We start from the raw sequence: 19,291 nt of genomic DNA on the forward strand, positions 1-19,291 counted from the left end.
ACACATAGAGACCTCACCACAACAACTTCACATGAATAGTTTTGCCTGTTAGAGAATCTAAACCATTTTCCATATAGTCTTCTTTCATGAGGCATTCAAGTGTCTTCATTGAAGCCAGCGCTTCATGTAATAGCAAAGCTTTAGTTCTTTAAATTAAAATTTGTGTAAGTAAAATTTCTTGGCTTAAAGTAAAACAATAAACATAAACGTCAGTGATCCTGGCATGAGAATATGAGCTCTTACTGCACTGTTCCCTTCAAGGTGTCCAAATCAGTAACAGAGGTTGAAAGAATTTAGATTTACTCCTGAAAGTCAGTCTTGCAAGCCCCAAAAGTGCTCGGGTTGTTCCGTACTATTTGTTGTGCATCTCCTTTAATACTCTTTGAAGCCGAACGTTTTTAGCGTTAGGGAGTGCTGTACAATATCAAGTGACCTACTAAGAGGGATCCAGCTGTGTTCAGGCCCAAAGATCTAGTCTTGGCATTGCAGCATTTCTACCTTGTGTGTTTGAGGTGTTGCTCATACCTGACTTTTAATTAATACTTTGGTGGCCGTGTTCGTTTCTACTCCACCCATCACACCCACAGACTTCAAAGGATTTGTACTAGCATAACCTCAGTATTTATTTTATTTTATTACTAGTGTGATTTCCTAAGGAAACAAGGCTTGGAGAGGTTGTTTGTGTTTGTCTGGTTTTCTGCCCATCGCCCCAATCTTCCTCATTTCCAAAAGCATTTCAGCCAAGCCTGAGAGCATCAGCAATCCCAAAGATGTGTTCCTACACGTTTCATGAAAATCGAAAAACATGCTCAGAAAGATACCCAGCTAATACTCCACTGAGGGATAGCGCGCAGCCTGTGCTCAGCTATAGACAGGAGACTCATCTATAAAGGAGAGGAGGACGCAAGGAACGCCCCACGTGCTGGGAAGGCTTCTGCTGGAATTTCAACCTTACTGGACCCCAGAAAATCCAACTGTGAGACACAAATCTCTAGGATACCAGGCTTTGTTAGTTCTTCTCGGGTGCTGCTTCTACTAGCTATATCATTGCAATCTCCAGCGGGCCTGCTTGTGGCCAGAATGCCATTATGGTGGGGATTGTACATAGAATAAACAAACCTTTCACACAAGGAGTGGGCAGGTAAATTCCATCAGCTCTCAATCAAAACACTTTGTGTGTGTTCTAAAAATGCCTCAGACATCTACCAACCAGCTGTCATCCTTAGAAGTACACGGGGTTTAAGTATTTTAATATATGTGAGTGGACAGATGGTCACTTAACGTAGTGTATTAATGGAATGGGCAGAGCTGTGCTGCCACTGGCTTTCAGTTTAGTAGAATTGCAGTGTTTGTAAGCTGCAGGTGTTCGGAGGCAAGTAATTTGCAGCCAGCTCAAATTACTTAGGGTACATGACAGAGCAAATTATTTAGGTAATGAAGCTGAAAATGCAGGAAGATTAGAATATTATATAGTAAAATCATTCCTTGTTAATTCAGTTTGTGATCAGATATTATGTTGCTTTAAATACCACATTACATGCAGTACCCTTGTTTGAGTCAATGAATATGTATGAATATGTCAGTGAATATGTATGCCTCCTAATTTAATCAATATACTTACAAACAGTGCTAGCAGTGATGTCTGGCACAAACTGCATCCCTTTAGAAGCAGGTTAGCTCAATTTGTATATGTATCATATTTATTTCAAAGTCCTTCTGAATTAGCTCCAAAATTGTACATACCCTGTGAAGTCAGGGACAGGTGAGCCACATTCAGGGAAAGGAACCTTTCTGGCAGTCAGAGAAGGCATAACTTCTTAAGGAGTACCCTGAGACCCAGGATATTCCAGCTCCCGTCCTGGCTGTTGTACATACCCCACATCTAGCCTCGAGGAAAGCCCTCAGTTCAGCTAGCAATTTTGGCTAGGGTGCTTTCCCCAGAAAGCCAGTGGATCGGAGAAGGATGCTCAGTGCCCATAGAGGTTTTCAGAAATAGAGACCGGTCTGGCAAACTAACCAGTATGTGCTTAACTCCATCTTTACTGAGTAAAAAAGGAATGTGTATACCTGGAACTTCTTGATATTGCTGCCTTGAGAGCTGAAGGGTGGGAGCTGTGATGGGGAACTCCATTGAAATGCTCTTACCTCAATGGTGCCAGCATACACAGGCAATTGGGACTCTCTGTATCACAGGAGGGGAAGGGAGCACTTCCTACACAGGTTTTCCTTTCCAGAAAATGTGAGTTTTTCAATTCAGAAATACTAAGAGGCAGTAGGATTCACCTGACTTTGACCTTCTAAAAGTTACGCTTGTAATTAAGGTATCGTTAAATTCCTTCGCTGGTGAGTGAAGAGGAGGCATCTCCACTCAGGGGTTCATCTCGCTTTTCTTGAATTAGATAAAGCATGTCCCTTATCCCTTTTTCCTTCTCACTTTCTCCTTCTCCTTCGCTTTCTTTTTTCTCTCTTTCTTCCTCCCTTCCTCATTACTCTAGAAGCAGACAAGACAATTAACTTCAGCTAATTACCCAACTTTCAAGATGGCTCAGGTCAGCTAGGTGAATCTCACTTAAAAGGCAGGAATGATGACCAATTTTTGCTTCCACTGAAGAGCCCTTCCAGGATACCAAATCTGAGGTTTCATACCTGTTGCAAATTGGAAAAAATAATGTGGTCTGTGTGAATGTACAATTTTAAAATAACAGTGTGAAAGCAGGAGGAGGAATGGGGAAATCCTTTTTCTACCCCAAGACAATTAATTCACTAGAAAAAAAAAACATTTCATTCAGACACACTAATGGGGAGGAAAAAACTTCTGTCTTTGGAACATAATTTTTTCTTTGAAAACTGCTTTTTTTCTTCAGGGTGGACTGCTAATACACTTTCCTCTGTTGAGGCTCAATGTGTTTCCACGTAAATGGCAGAACTGGGGAGAAAGATGCCCCATGCTTTACTTGGCTATGTGGGCTCTTGTCCTGGCCGGAGTCTGCCCATGGAGTTAGAAAGGAAGAAACTAAAGATTATGATGAGCTTGTACAGAGCAATTCCTTACAAATACAGAATTAGATTTCTTTCCTCCTCTACTGCTCAGACCAGACAAGGAATAAAGCAGCATTTCATTATGCGGGAATTAGTAAAGAGGGAGAGGCTGTCTAGAGGGATTGGTTGGGGGAGAGAGCTTGAAAAAGGTAGGCAAGCCCGGTGAAACTGTTCAAGATTTGGGGAAAGAAGTGAAGCCTGGCGTAGGAGTGAATAAGGCATATTCTTCTGTTCTGGATGCCAACAAAAGTTGTCATTTAGTGCTCTCTCTGGTTGTCTGATAGGCATGTTCAATAGGAATTAGGTGGAGGCAGTCATATAATTTAAGCATACCAGAGCTACTTCAGACAATTGCCAAGTGAAGACACAGTGGATGGAGGAAGAAGAAAGGTTCAGGGGAAAAACACAGGCTTTTTTTTCCCTGTAATACTTGGGCTCAAGTTCCTGTTCTGTCTGATTTTGAGCGAATCAAAGAGTCTGCACTCAATTTTCCTTCTGTAAGATGATGATCATATGATGTTACAGCAGAAGGAAGATTACCAGACATTCCAGTTATAGGATTAGCTACATGCTAGTCTCACATATACTGAGAGATCTTAGTGGATGTCAGATGCCCTTTCCTATGGAGACGAGTCTGCCTTGTGTTGGACATCAGTTCGTAGTGATTACTACCTCCGGCCCTTAATGGTCACTTCTCCCTCTCAGGAGCTGTTTCTGTAGCAACTTGTTTGATGCTTGTGGTGGGTCTCTGTGCTTGAGCTTGCATTTGTTGCTCTTGGGGCTTTGTTTGGCCTTTTATTCCTTTTCGTTGCTGTCGTTGGCACAGGACATCCGTGGTAGTATTCTGGAGCACTGTTATTTCAGGGTGTGAAAGATTCTTAGGCCTTTAATCTGGGAATACAAACTACATCTGTCACCTGGGTATCTGTAGCGGTTTCTAAGCAACCACAAGAGTTTATTTTTTCTGCAATTCATATTTAAGAAATAATTTGCTCATGCATGAACCAGAATCAGCCTGAGCACCACCCCAGGAGACAGAAATTGTAAACTGTAATTTAGGCTAATTCTAGTCTAAAGCATGAATTAGAGTATTTTATATAATCTTGGAAAATGTACCATATAAATATATGTAAGCACAGAACAGGTACAATTAACGTGAGCCCAGTAGGAAGCTTTAAGTAACTCTGGGAATGTGAGAAACCAAGTTGGAACATATTCTTGACATGTAAAAATATTTCCCACCTGCCTTGTTTGCATAAGAACAAGGTTTTAGCAAGTACGTATTTGCATGTCAAAGTTAAAAGTGGGGAAAATATTTTCACCCTTGTAAGAAAAATGCATACTCTTGGCACAGGCAATTTGCATTTAGTAAGTTTAAAGTATCTAAGTCCTTTCATGCTATATGGAAAGTGTATGAACTTGCGACAGGGATTCCATTTCAGTGAGTTGATTTGCAAGGGCAACCGCATGGAGCAGTAATTGATCTGATGTCTTTCTGTGCATTAATTTGTAATACAATTGGCTGTGGCAGTCCCAAGCGATTTATGCTTCTGAGTTTCATCCCGCTGTCCTGTATCTCAGAGTGAAACGATAAGTTGAAGTTTTAAATGCTGCATGCTTAATTGAAAGTACCTTGAAGATGCAGTAAGCTCGAGGAAATCTGAAATTCTAAAATTATACCTGATTTGGTGCCATTGCTAATACACACAATGGTCAGCAAATGCTGGCACAGCTGGAGCCTGTGAATCTGCAGAGACTCTCTTCTAGCAGTAAAGCCCCCTGGAAAATGCATTTGGGACTAACCATGGCACCTTTTAGACTATTAGTAACCTAGCTTTAGGCCATCACTTTGAAGGCATGTTACATTCCTTCAGAAACACTCTGCAAATGTCCTGTTGCTGAAGAAATAGGGATTGCATAGACAGGCTTCACGGGTGATTTAACTAATGTGCTGGAGATTGTAGAAAAACAAGATCCAATTATATCATACCTATTCAAAATAAGGCAGTAATTATGTATATAAAAGTGAAATGTAAAAAATACACCGCCATGTAGCTGTTGAGATAAGCCTTGCCACTACCCTGTCAAAGCAGCTGGAGAAGGCTGCTGATTCACTGCAGCAGAGTAGCAAAATAATCATATATTGAAAAGGCACAACTGGGAATCTGTAGATGTATTCCAGAATTTGCCCACAGGATTGCTCTCTGAACTTGAACTGCATGTTATACAAATTTTGAGTTTCTGTGAATTTCATTCTGTTGTTCAATTTGTTGATATAAAGTGGGGTTACGCTACCCTTTCTGCTCGAAGCTTTGTTCGTAAATATATGATGCTCTAGTAATAATTAATGTAGCACATCAATGAAATAGCATACACTTTCTTTTTCCCTTTTATTAGTTCACTTCCTGTTCCATTGTGTTTAATGTGTTAGCTGAGAGCAAAGTGAAATTAAAACAGTTTTTGGAGGACTGCAGGGAAGAAGTATTTCCTCCCTTAAGTGTCCTAATCAGCCCTTTTAGTTTCAGCCTGTCATCTTGTTGCTGCAGGGAGGGTGGGGGATTAAAGGTCAGGAATGCAAAGATCCTTATGATGGAAGCAGATGCAAGTGGTGTCCCGCTCTATGAAAATATTTTGAAAGCTGCTGATAAGGAACTGTCAGGAAAACAGGAATGTAGTCCCATAGCTGCTGGGCACTGCCTTCCTCAGCAGAGCATTTTAGCCACTGTTAGGTTCCTGGGAGCAAATGGGTACAATTCGGGTCCTACTCGGCTGCTCTGATCATTGCGTTTGATGTCATCTGGAGAATAGTTTGAAGGAGTATTTTAGCACAGTCAGTGCTGTGCTAAAAGTCTTCTGGTCTTCTACTTTATAGTTATCTTATAGTTTGGGCCTGATCCTGAGCTATGATGTTGCGCTGCAATGAAATGGAGTACCCAGTAGCACTGGGAGATGATTCTTGTTTAAGCAGTCGGTTAGGGATTTAATGGCATGTCAAATGCAACGTTTGTAAGAGTGGACGTGACTTTTTGAAAACAGTGTTAAGCGTACAACTAAACCTAATGCATTGCAAGACAGTATTAGATGCGATTTTATGTGTTGTCACAGTCTGGGTAGCCATAAACTGGATGAAATAAAAGCTCTCTGAAACAATCGGGCATCTTGTGAATGGATTTCAGTTCCTCACAGGAGATTAACAGCACTTCTGATTGTTAACATATCACCGTTAGAGACACAGCAAGAGTTGCGTTTGTGCGCCTGTTCGGACTAAGCTGGTTCAGGAAAACTAACGTAGCCTAATCCTAACACCACTGCACCAGAGAAAGCGCTTTCTTGGGATTTTTTTGTTGTCTACCTAATGCGTACAGCCTATGTTTGTGTGAGCACACGCAAGCGTATGTAAAACGTGGACTGCTGGTCTTTGATACTGTAAAGCACTGCCTCAGCACGGTCCTATCCAAAAAGACTTGCTAGCAAAATGACTGCAGCCAAAAGCAGTTGAAGAGGTATGCCTGAGCATACAGAGTCCCTTCTTAAATCCATGTATTCAGATGGGAAGGTCCTGTGATTTAGAGACAGATGCAGAGAGTTTTGTCACACACTTTTTTTGGTTTGTATGTATGAAGTTCAATTTAAAAAATCAAGGCTTTCATATCACATATCTCTATGGCATTTTCCAGACTGCGCCGACTCCCGTGCTTTTGTAAGTTGACTAGAATACTGCTGTATTTTCTCCCTTAGTTGTTCTGTCGTAGCTAATACACAAATATGTACTGATAATTCACTTTCAATTCAGATATGTGAATTCTGGATTTCTCGTGTAAAATGTAGCTGCTATTTACCTTGTTACTTCTCTTTCGGATTGGGCAGTCATGTGAACTGGATGGCATGATGGTGACCCCTCTGGTAAGGGTGTTGCATTCATTTTCAGGCAGGGCAAACTTTAAAATTACCTTCTACGATCTTACAGGAATAAGATGGGAAGAAACCTTTCTAGTGTCATCTTAGCTCTTCAGCCAAAACGTGAACCCTCCTATTCTTTTTGGCTTTGAAATGCTGATTCTAGCCTTCTTGTGGGTTCTTAAACACCTTCTCAAATGACCCATTTTAATAACCCAAAAGCTATTATATAACGTGCAGCCATAATTTAGTCCAAAGCTCTAGGGGACCCTGCAGTTCAGCAATGAATAGTTAATGCAGTATAATGTTTAGCAGGTTATTAGTTTTCACTGTACAAATGCTGATCAGGGAATGCTTTTATAAGGTGTTTAAAAGAAAATGTAATTAACTGGTTGCGTGCTTCTGTTGCAGCTCAAATTGAAATTATTCCATGCAAGATCTGTGGAGACAAATCATCAGGAATCCATTATGGTGTCATTACATGTGAAGGCTGCAAGGTAAGCTTCTAAACTATTAAGTCTTAAACCAGCATTTAGCCTTTTGATAGCGATTATTTTCCTTCCTTTTTTAAAGAGCAAGCATTGCGCCAAAGTTGGATCGGTGGATTCCATTTCAAAGAATATTAAATCAATTGGGGATTCTGAAGTACTGGTTTTATTTGGCTTTTAAATAGGGCATTTTTGTCACACACACACACACATGCGCGCACACGCATTTCAGGAAAACCTTCAAAAATCATGCAGTCGTGCTATGTGTGCCATAAACTGTCTCTCCCTGAATAAGCGGAAGAGGTACAGAAAGATGAACCGCTTCTAGCATACCACAAAGAATCTGTTCTGTGGATTCACTTTAGAGGGAGTTTGTGGCTTTCTTGAATCTCCCTCTCCGTTTTTGCTTTGTAAATTGCTAAGAAGCTGTGTGGAAATATGTGAGAGCTGTCTGACTTCTCAGTTTTCTTTTGTAATCTGCTACAGTTAGAAATCTGTTCTGTTCGGTATGAAAGATGATGTTGCACAAATGGCACGTGCTACTGGTGTAAGCATACTGAGGTCTTCCTGGAAGCAGTGCCTGTTCCTTGCAATGCAGCTGTGGCTGTGTAAGGTTTAGGCTTTGGATTTTTTCCTGGATTTGTACCTTCAGTAACTCTAGTGAACGAGGATTACACTGGAAGTATTTATATTTTGTTTAGTTTGTCTCTCACAACCAAGAATTAAATTGGACAACACTAACACTAGGCCAGAGCTAATCACTCCTTTTGATCACTGGTACAGAATTACAGGAAGAATTACTTGGGAAGCTAGTCGTCTGTGCACAGGGTGCACAGCTGTGCTCTAGCTTGGTGCTTTCTTCATGTATGTACGTGTTGCAGTCCCATGCTGATAGGTTTTCCACTGTTAATCTACACTTTAGGTGTGAAGAATTTGTGACAGTTTTTAGTCTGCTCTCCTGACACGCTTGATACTACCACCCATCTTCAAAAAGTAACTTCCTTGCTTTCACATTATAGAGATTTCCCTTGTGTTTTTCCAAGGAAGATTTTTGTGTTTTCATTAAGACATTCTCTAAGTCACATGGAAGTATTGGTAAGAAGGAAGGGGGGGGGGGGGGGGGGGGAGAGTCTAAGAATGTTAGAATGATACTGGGCAGCACCTTCTGCCCTTTGTAACTACTGTTGCTATGGTAAATGCAAGAAATGCACTAAAAATGCATTGATAATAAAGTGGTTACTTTTTTTCAGCTTTATGTGGTTGAGCAGCACTTATCAAATTTCAGCTGTGTGAAGCGGCAGGCATTTGCAGTGAGAATTCTGCTGTATGACTTGTCAAGGAGTATCAAGTAATGTTCAAGGTCCAAGACCTCTTTAATCCTTAAATGGTCTGGGATCAGTATACCTGAGTCTGCCTGAAGATCCATGATGAACATCGTTGTCAACAGACTGACGTTAGCATAATGCTAACACTTGTCTATGCAGAAAATAGGCCTTTCTCAACATGGCTTGCTGCAGAACAGGAACAGGCCGCCAAAGGAGCGGAAAGTTGCCAGCCGTATTATCTTTTGCTTCATCTTCATGCAGGTCTTTGGCTTTGCCTTCTCCAAAGTCCTGTATGTGAGAGAAGCCCCCACCAAAAGCAGCAGGACGGCTGCGTGCAGAAGGAAGCAACAGAGCGCACCATACTTGCAGTTACATTAGTTAGTACATAGCTGGTAGGCACTTAGCATTGCGGGTAAGAGACAGACATTTCCATCGAGCATTCCTCCATCGGAGTGACTGTACTTTCCCAGGAATAAATGCAAACGTGAGTTATTAGGAGAAAAGTCCTTTGTGTACCTCCAGCAGCCAGAACAACAGATAGCTAGCCTGATAGTGAGAAATGCGTGTGCAGCTCCTTATGTTTTAGAATAAACGGGTTTCCTTCAAATTCTGTATGGAGTTCTCTGGGAGCTCTGTGCAGTCCTTGGTCTGCTCCTGAGAATCCCACCAGAACGGTCAGCGGGTGGGAAAGGGCAGAAGGGGAAGGCAAGCAGGCAAGTATGCTCAGCACACTGACACCCATTTGAACCTTGAAAGCAGAGTGTGCATGAATAAGTAAGACAGTGGCCCAATGAATGACGTTAGGCATTTTCTCCTTCTCTTGGAGTAGGAGAATAAAGTTTTCTAGCCATACAATTTCAGGCAGAATTTTAAAGCCAATGAGTATCAGCTTAGTTAACTAAGTTATTTCCCTTTCAGGAGGGAAATAACTCTGAAGCTCACTCTTCTTTAATGCCAGAGCCCAGATGACCTGCAAGTAGTGACAGACAGGGGAGTGCTAGTGGGCACAAGTCACAGGAAGAGTGTAAATGATCATGGCCTAGACAGCATATAAAACGCCCGACTGTAGCAGATGGATTTTGTTTGTGCTACGCTCTTCCACAGTAATGTCAACAAAGTCTCACCCAACAGAACTATTTTGGCTGGTGAAAAAGTTGGCATAGCTTGGCTTCTGCCAAACAAGCCAGGTGTGTATTGGTATGGGTTTTTTCCCAGCTTTTCTGCGGCTATGATCTCTGCAGGTTTGAGCATGCTTACATTGCTCTTCATGTTACGCTAAACCTTCTTCTGTAAAAAGTACTTTGCTACAAAGACCTAGTTCCCAGTCCTGCGCTCTGATTCCTGGAGCCGATATCCTGCACCAATAGTCCCAGAGAGGTCAGTGAGGTTCTGCACAGGTGCTACAAACCCATCCATGTGCATCAGATTGCAGGATCAGGGCCTTACTCATCAGAAGTGAACAGATGTGCTGCTGCCCTCTCAAGCCAGGCCTGTCAAGAATGATCTACAGGCAGCAATAGCAGCAGCAGCAGCAAAGTGGGATGTTTTCAGCTCTTACCAGTTTTTGCTTGTTTGGTGTGAACTTTAATGTTACTTAATAGTAATGTTAACTTAAGTGTTACTGTGTAAATACTGATAACCACCAGAAATATAATTTATTTAAAACCTAAAGTGAAGTTTTAGTTGCAAAGACCTACTTTGCAATCTTAATCTGTATCATGTATGAAAAGAGACAAGCTTTTGTCAAATTGACTTTTGCTGATACTGTTGCTCTTCTACAGGTTTGTGACCCTTGCATTTCACATAATTGAAAGTTTTCTGACCAGTTTTTGTTGTTATATTGTTTCACATAACTAGAATTGAAGATCTGTAATGAAGCCAATTAGTGTTTTCTGAGAAGTTTTCATTTCCTATCTTGCTATGATGTTACTGGCTGCTTTTAGGAAGTTAGTGGCCATGTTTTGTACAAACATCATTGAGCACTCCCAGCCCATCAACCTATTCAGCTGAATTTGAATCTGCCTTTAAAAAAATAAAATTTAACACCCCCTCCTCTTTTTCCCCCTAGAAAAAAAATGAGGTTTTTAGCCAGGCTCTGTTTTATACTTTATCTAGGAGGGCTCCTGTGGCTTATTATAAATAAAATAAATCTTAAAAGAGTGGGCTTTTTCTATCTGACCATTGCGGATGCCCAGTATACTACATATAATGGGGGAAAAGGGAAGATGAGATTAATCATATAAGACTTTTACTCAGAAGCATGGATGAAGAATGACACGAAGACTGTACCACGACTCAGAAATAAAAGTTTACTCTCCTGTGTAAGATTGGAAATACTACTATTGCAGTAACACTACTGAAAAAACTAGTATCTGTATGGAGCAATTCCTTAACCATTAGTTGTGGGAACCCGTAAACAACCTTTTGCTCTGTATTAGGGACCATGCTGAGAAAGGAGACTGGTTTGTACACATCCATATTCTTTTCTCAGCTGCAAGTTGAATCCAGGTCAGCATTGTCAGAAAATACCTGAATGCTTCAAAAGGACATAGCAAAGCATTTAGTTTGAAATGCAGTTTTTGTTAATGAACTACGTCCTTTAATTCTCAGATGCAGTTACTTGCTTTTGCCATCAATAGTGTCAGTTCATGCCCAACTGACTCACAGATGCGTTAGTGGGATCCCTCTCTTTACTTGACTGTACACAGTTGGTCTCATAAAACTATCCATGCAGGGCATTTCTGGGCGTTTCTCATATTTTCAGAGGTTTATAGGTACTGGCTTCTGTCTCTTGTGTCTTTTAAGACCTGAGATGGTCTTGTTCATTGTAACTACAAGGAATGTCCGTGTTTGTTACTTCAGAAAACAATACCTGGTGTATTGTCACTTCCCATCTTGCATTACTTTTGTTCATTTGTTTCATTCATTCACTTTCTTTACTAATTTTTCATTACTCTATTGAACATGGAGTGTCAGTATTGGCGTTGCAAACATTTACCTCGAACTCATGCTTTTGAACTTTTTCATTTTTTTGCCTAGCCAATTTCAAGCAAAACATGTTAGAAAAGAGATGAGCCATGTTACAGAAAGGGCTAGTCAGAAGCCTTGTATAACCTAAAAACACCATCTCAGTCCTGTCTTTATTACCTGTGTAAAACTGAACATTTTTTCCCTGTTCTCAGTGGCACTATAACTTTTGTTATCAAACACTTTATTAACAAAGTTTATTAAACAATATTGGCGCAACACTCACCTACCTTTACAACTAAAACGTGCTCGTTGTCATAAAAGGGTTAAAAATCTAATTTGAATGTTCACCTGTCTTTCATATGACAGTATATTTTTCTGATGTTTCTTTGAAGAAAATTTGTGATAGTTTCCTTTAGAAAACAGTAAAAGAATGAACCCCCCCAACTAATTGTTAATTGCTCAGAATATTGCAAAACTTAATGATACGTGGAAGTCTTTAAGTATTAGCCATAAATCATGGGATTATGAATAAGCCTTTGTTGTCACAGGCTTGCATACAGTCATTCCAAAACGTCTGCCATTAGGATGCAGCAAGGCAGCTGTCAGCTGTTTTCTTGTAATTAAACAGCCAATGAGCAGCTAATTAAGACATATGTGTATACAGAAGTGGAAGTGGGTATGTTAATGAACTGTAGGAATCAATTCATTAAATGAAAATTTGTCAAAAGACCAAACATGAGATCAGCATTTCAGCCTGTGCCGCAGCGGAGAGGGAGTCTGTGCTGTGCCGCTTGGGACATCAGGGGAGCACAACTGGCTTTTCCCTTGCTAAGGAGCAAGCTTAGGCGCAAACATCTGTAATACTGAGCCACTGAGCAGTGAAGTTATTGAAACTATTAATAGACTTTGCGAAAACGGCTATTTACATTTCAAAGTTCTTTTTTAACAAGTTGTTATTCAAACTGACTTGCAGATGAAAAGTTCTTGTGCCCTTTTTTCCCAAACTTGATTTCTTGGCAGCATATGAAAAACCATACATTGTGTCGTACATAAATAGGAGTCTGAAATGCAGAGATGAAGCTATGGCTTGTAATCTGCTCTGCTCTTCTTCTGGCACTGTATTAATGCATCTACATAAAAAGGGAGACGTGCAAAGCTCAATGATGCCTCATCAAAATCAGCTGGATCTTTACCCTGACATCAGAAGGAGGCAGGGCTCCGTGCACTCGCAGGAGCGCTCTCTACAAGAGACCTTGGTTCAGACCGTGCCGTCGGTCAGAGTGGTGTAACATGGTGATGTTCTTTAGTGCAGTAGTTTCATTCATGTGTTTGATCAAGACGGGTCCGCTCTGCCTGTGGCCCATTAGGCAATCGTGTGAATGTGAAATAATGGTTGTGAACATGCATGCAATTAAGAGCATGTGGCCTGGCCTGGTTTGCATAATGCTTGAACTTATACACGTGTACCATGCGTGCATCCACCTCCTCCTTCCTGGTGGAAAAATTATAGCTAGTCTCTGCGCCTCTGGCAAAAGAGAGGAAATAGAACAACAGAATATAGCATCCCTTCTTCTAATGAAAGGGGGAAAAACCCAACATAGGAGGAAACTATATTTACTTACAGAAGGCTCCTGTAATAGGGGCCTGCCCCACATGTCTTATAATGATATGAGAGCCCAAGGACCACCAAAAGGTTAGAAAATTTACAAATAAATGATAACAATATAGAAGAACTTTGAGCGTAAAAAACCCTCAGTTTAACTTAATTGTCAATTCAATCCCAAATCTCAGATATGTCTATTTCTGAGCTCTGGACAAGTTTAGATTAATTTCTGAAGTTTGAGGCAAGGGGTTTTTTTGCTTTAGCTACTGCTGATGTTTTCAACATGCCCACATAACACTGTAGGGTTTGTTTTTAAAAGCACTCTACTACATCTCTGGTTTGTAAAGTGCAAGTGCTTTTAAAGGCCCCAGTTTCAGGCAGTTCTGCTCTATTGAAAATTTAGCTTCAAGCTGTAACTTAGCTGATATATTGTACACTAAAATGTATTGAGCAGCTGTGTCTCTAGGGAAAATCTGGAAAAGCAAACAGCCCAGTATTTTCTCCATTATAATACTAAAAATAATCCTCAGCTTGACAAGAATATTCTTAATAAAGAGAAATATGCCAAACTGGCAATACAGACTCAGTATATGTCCCAGCTAAAGGAAAACATATAGATCTCTGAGGTTATTGGGCCAGGTTCGTTTTACATGTTGATTAAGCTTTCATGACCTCAGTGGTGGCAGATTTCATACGGTTTATACGTGAGTGTGCCATTCAATGCAACTGTTAAAGTGTTTGGAGAACTGAAATTTTAAGGGACTGATAATGTGGAGATGCAGAACCTTGATCAGTAAGTCACTGATCAGGTCGATACCTAATCCTGTTTTTCTAGTGGATCGCATAGCACTTGCATGCGTACTTGCACTGGAGTGACAGGGTCACTAAGGGTGCTAACAGAACTGGAAATTAAGCTATCTACTTACCTAAGAGTTGGTTCCTCCAGAGGGATCAGTCATGGTGTTGGAATGGTAGAAAATTCCATGGTATTTCAGGTTTTCTTCAGGGCGAAAATGCACTTGATCAGAGCTCAACGTGTGCAATACTTTCAGTCTCAGTGATGATCATCTCACTATTGACAAACATTAAAAAACAGTTGAAAGTTCAATCATACAAAAATAAAGATCAGAATAAATGGGTGAGAAACAATGAAAACAGGATTAAAGAAAACAAGGAAAACAGGATTAAAGACAGGCATTGTCAGTTTCCTCATTTTTTTTTTTATACTCCATGGTTCCCCATTAAAGGTTAATGAAGGGGCGTAATCGACAAGACGGGTGCCCTCCTCATAAGATGGAGGAGGGGCTTTATCTCGGTGTTTTGTCATGTTTCTGTCTGCAGGAAGTTTGCTAGGAAGTCTCGTACTTGTCGTGCCGAAGTCCCTCCTGTTGTTTATTTCACCGAGTGTCTGGACAGAGTGTGCATGTGCCGAGGGACTCCAGAATGTGGCCTTGGAATAAATAAAAAATTGGTAAAAGTCCAACTTTAATTAAAAGGTGCCCAGCCTTTCTGAGGAAGTATTTTCTTTGCAGCGCTGTTAATTAATCCATTATGTGGCAACATAAAACTAAAATACCATGCTCACTGATCTCAAATGCCTCTTTAGAATGACTACATCTTCGCAGAATCCTTGTGAAGTAGGTATTAGACACACACCGGCTTATGTTTGGACAGTCTGTGGCAAAAAGATGAAATGAACTTCAAAGCAAACAGCTGGCATAGTGGTTAATAACATGCACCATTCTGATGGAGAGAACTAAGTTGTAGCTACTGCGTAACCTTCCAATGCTGACTTTCTTTGGAGATGGGTCTACCCATTGCAGTTGACTCAGAGAAGAGGTAATACATAAAATCTGTCTCGGCTTCCCCCCTCCTTAAAAATCTAAATCCTGCGTCGAGTTGAACAAAACCTCGGTTGTCAGCATCAAACTAATTAAGAAAAAATATTTTTTAAAATTGTTCTTTGTAGAAGGAACTGCTCAGCATCATGCTCTGTATTTTTAAACACATACGTACACTGGTGAGGCTGAACATCAGAGCCTGCTATTATCATCTCCAACAAGCAGAACAGGGTAGCAGCTGTTGAATTAACGAGCTGTTGAATCCTCCCTATTTTGGACATCTATGCTGACCCAGGAAAGATAGGAAATCAAGGAAATCTATTTCTATAATTAGTTTTATCTCATTTGGAAATGACCGGTGTACCATATGTAATATGGGATCTGTAAAATCAGTGAAAAAATGTGAAATTCCTTTATGTGTCATAACACTTTTTTATGAACTGTTTCCTACTAGTTACTGTTTTTGTTTGTTTCTAGGAGAGAAAAAAAACACAACCTCTTAACTTCCTTTAGTTGACTATAGTGCACTTGAACTTCATTTTCTATTAGGTATGCTACCTTTCAGAGTCTTTTTTTGCTCCACCAGTTAACAGCTTCTTGATTTGTATTTTGCAATTCTATTACAGGGCTTTTTCAGGAGGAGTCAGCAAAGCAATGCGACGTACTCCTGTCCTCGTCAGAAGAACTGTTTGATTGACCGAACTAGTAGAAACCGCTGCCAACACTGTCGATTACAGAAATGCCTTGCTGTGGGGATGTCTCGAGATGGTAAGCTCTGCTAACACATAGCTTAATTGCAAAAAGTAAAATAATGTTTAGTATACTGTGTGTTCAACTAAAACAACATAGGATTTAAAATTTAATTGTGCATCAGGCTGGTAGTTGAGATCAAGTGGTTTTTATACATTGCTATATATTCACATAAATATGTATAAATCAGGGCATGTATGAAGTTCTTGGATTTATTTTTTTTCCTGCTCACCTATTATAGTTCCCAGTTAAGAGCTTTGCCTCTGGTCACTTCTTGAAGATGCAGATTTTAGTCTAATGTTAATCCCTCCTCTACGTGTTCACTGCAATCTAAGTGACATACTGTAGTTGCAAGTAACACTCTGATTGCCATATTGGTACAGATCAAACTGTTTCACAACATCTAGAGAAGCTTAAACGTGTGTATAATGAATAAGGGAAAAAATGCAGAGAGAAAATAATGCAGTGTTTTTTCAGAGATAGAATTCTGAAGAAAATGTGTTCCAGTGCTGTTAATATTAAGCTCAAAATTACACCTAGCGTAATGACAAAAACCCACCTCTGTAAAATGGCAGCTTATGTAACTCAATTAGAACTGGATTTGCAGCTGATACTTGCACACCTCCCCCACAGATGTAATGAAGCTGCCATCGCTTCCCCAGTTTGAAGATCTGACTCAGTCTTTTCCCCTGCAATAGTGACAGCAACGCTACATGTTCTACAAATACATGTGCATTACTCTATGTACACGAGACCCGATTAAGGAGATCATTTTCAGATTACATTTACGTCTTGAATTACAGTGTCTTAATTTTTCTATTGGGCATGAAACTAAAAACCTGAAACAGTTGGTCATGTAATGACTAGTCTCTCCAACATGTTTGCTTTCCTGTAGAAAAGTACAAGGTGGTAGTTATCTTCCTAAATGATGAGGATTTACAGCTGATACAAGTCCCAGAAATCACATACCGTGTTCTTAGGAATTCCCCAGATGTGCCAAACCAGTTGCTTCTGGCTTAGGCTTAATAGTAATACTTCTCAAAGTAGTAATAATTTTGTGGAGAGTTACACACGCACGCACACATGTAGTTTTAACAATAATTCATCGGGTAAGCATTTTTGCTTGTCACAGCTGCACTGAAAGCGGGTTCTGTGGTTCTTCCCATGTGCTTCAGTCCTAATATCAATAAAGCTTGCTTTTGATACTGTTTGAGATAGACCTCACATGTTTATACCTAGCTCTGGGTTCGCTCTGTAGTATGAATATACAGATAGTAGGGATCGGACAGTTCATCTCAGGCCAGTATGTTCTGTGTTAGCTTCTTTTCCAGGTAGGATTTGAATGCTGAAGAGCTGCATCTGTCAACTTTGGTGGATATATAAGAGAAAATCTTTTCAGTATAGAAGTGGAAATTTAATTAAGCTAAAGCAGTGGCTTCTAATGGTCCATTTAAGTAGCGTGTTGAAACGGTCTTTTAAAGAGTAGATGCTGCAGCTATGTTACCTGCAACTGACAGAAGTGATTCTTAGGTCTGCCCATCCTGCTGATTTGCCTTTTACACTGTGTCCTTACGTGCAGTATTCAAAGACTCAAGACAATTAAAATGCAGTAGTGGATTTGTACAAATGTAATCTATTGTGTGTCTGTTTCAGCTGTAAAGTTTGGTCGAATGTCAAAGAAGCAGAGGGACAGCCTGTATGCAGAGGTGCAGAAACATCGAATGCAGCAGCAGCAGCGAGATCATCAGCAGCAACCAGGAGAGGCAGAACCACTAACACCAACATACAATATCACCACCAATGGGTTAACAGAGCTACATGATGACCTCAGTAATTACATTGATGGGCATACCCCTGAAGGTAGCAAAGCAGACTCTGCAGTTAGCAGCTTCTACTTAGACATACAGCCTTCTCCAGATCAGTCGGGTCTTGATATTAATGGAATCAAACCAGAACCAATATGTGACTACACACCAGCATCGGGCTTCTTCCCTTATTGTTCTTTTACAAATGGGGAGACCTCTCCAACTGTGTCCATGGCAGAATTAGGTAATGAGAGAGAAAAGCTTCCGTTGTACTTGTCTTAATAGTACCCTTTGGATTAAAGTGACACATTTAGCCAGGTGATAGCGAGAATGCTGCTTCGGTACAGCTGCGAGCATGTATGGGCATTCTTCTGTGAAGTGCACGATACTCTAAGCGGGGTAGATGGTGAACACCTTACGGAACTGGACTAAAAATCCCAGGAGCTTGTGGCTGATCAGCTCTAGTAGTTTAGCTTTTGGTTTCAGTCCTTGTAATAGAACCCTTTGAATACTGATTAACAAGCTAATTTTTAGTGCTGAGCAAACAGAGAGAGTATTTCTTTATTTGCAGATTATGTCTGAACATTTCTTCTTCTTCTTCATTACCTCAATACTCTTATTTTCTAACAAAAAGTGATGAGGCTGATTTTCTTCTGCTCTCTTCCTGTACCTGGGAAATAGGAAACCAAAGCACCAGTCTAATCTGAGGGCAGTTCTCCTTGCCACTGGTTGAAGAGAATCTGGCCCCAGATACTTCAGAAAATGTTTGAATGTAGCAAGTTTTGATAATTTCCCCAAGAGCCTTATAATGACCACATTAATGAGCATGTTTTACTTTATACTCTTCCCTGAATGATTACACTAGGGGTGAATTCCACAACTATGACTTGTCAACATCTGAGACTCGAGTTAGAGCGTGCTGCGTGAACTGGTTATAAGCAAACTGGAACAGGACATTAGAGAAGTGGCTTTATGATTTTATTACTTATATAAGCAGTCAGGCGTTTAAAACAATGATCTTGCTTGCTTAAGCAACATTTTTGCTAATTATTCCATTACGAAAACCTAAAAATAGTTTGAAAAATCAAGAATTCCAAGTTAAATTTTTCTGGTTTTTGCTAACTTTTTTTAATTAAGAGGCAAGTACATTATATGAATTTTTGCTTGTTTTATTTTAGTTCTCTTGAGAAATTTTGCAGAGAGGAAGGGACAAGAAGGCTTATTTTTTAATGTCCTTATGTTGCAGAATGCAGTTCTCTGCAATATAATTTGTTGTGACAGCCAAAATATTGTGTCTGGCTTGAGTTCAAATAACTTCAGTTACGGATAAGTAAAAACGAGAAGAAAAAATGAGGATAAAGCCTATGCTACCAGCTTTGTCTCAATCAAATGGTTGTTAATATTCTTGTGGGAGTTATTACAAGATCTGCATTAAACCCACAGAAAAAAGAAAGGGCTTTTCCTTCCTAGGCGAGGTGTTGAGTTTGGAACACTGGCCTAAAATAAGTTTGTCATGTTGCTTACCTTTATTTACATAGTGCTTGCATTTAAACTCTGCAGAGTGTGATTTGGG

General features: G+C 40.2%; 1 protein-coding gene and 1 long non-coding RNA gene across 5 annotated transcripts in view; one reads left to right on the forward strand and one right to left on the reverse strand.

Moving 5' to 3' along the window:
* Nucleotides 1-19,291, forward strand: part of RORA (RAR related orphan receptor A) — a 391,671-nt gene that overhangs the window by 353,399 nt on the left and 18,981 nt on the right. For both annotated transcript variants that reach the window (XM_087743341.1, XM_087743342.1), the window contains 3 exons: nt 7,348-7,433; nt 15,790-15,931; nt 17,567-17,962. In XM_087743341.1, the coding sequence (XP_087599467.1) occupies nt 7,348-7,433; nt 15,790-15,931; nt 17,567-17,962 (624 nt within the window). The remainder of the gene's footprint in view (nt 1-7,347; nt 7,434-15,789; nt 15,932-17,566; nt 17,963-19,291) is intronic.
* The window catches only part of LOC148050253 (uncharacterized), a 43,618-nt gene that overhangs the window by 2,768 nt on the left and 21,559 nt on the right, over nt 1-19,291 (reverse strand). For 2 of the 3 annotated variants that reach the window (XR_015701257.1, XR_015701254.1), the window contains 2 exons: nt 14,249-14,394; nt 2,525-2,646 (listed from right to left, as the gene is read on the reverse strand). This is a non-coding gene — a long non-coding RNA (uncharacterized LOC148050253). Of the gene's footprint in view, nt 1-2,524; nt 2,647-14,248; nt 14,395-19,291 lie in introns of those variants that run through there. The other variant, XR_015701255.1, reaches the window with a different exon arrangement.

The sequence above is a fragment of the Nipponia nippon genome, unplaced genomic scaffold (assembly GCF_047370975.1).
Source record: "Nipponia nippon isolate SJK-2023a ecotype South Korea unplaced genomic scaffold, ASM4737097v1 scaffold_9, whole genome shotgun sequence".
NCBI lineage: Eukaryota > Metazoa > Chordata > Aves > Pelecaniformes > Threskiornithidae > Nipponia > Nipponia nippon.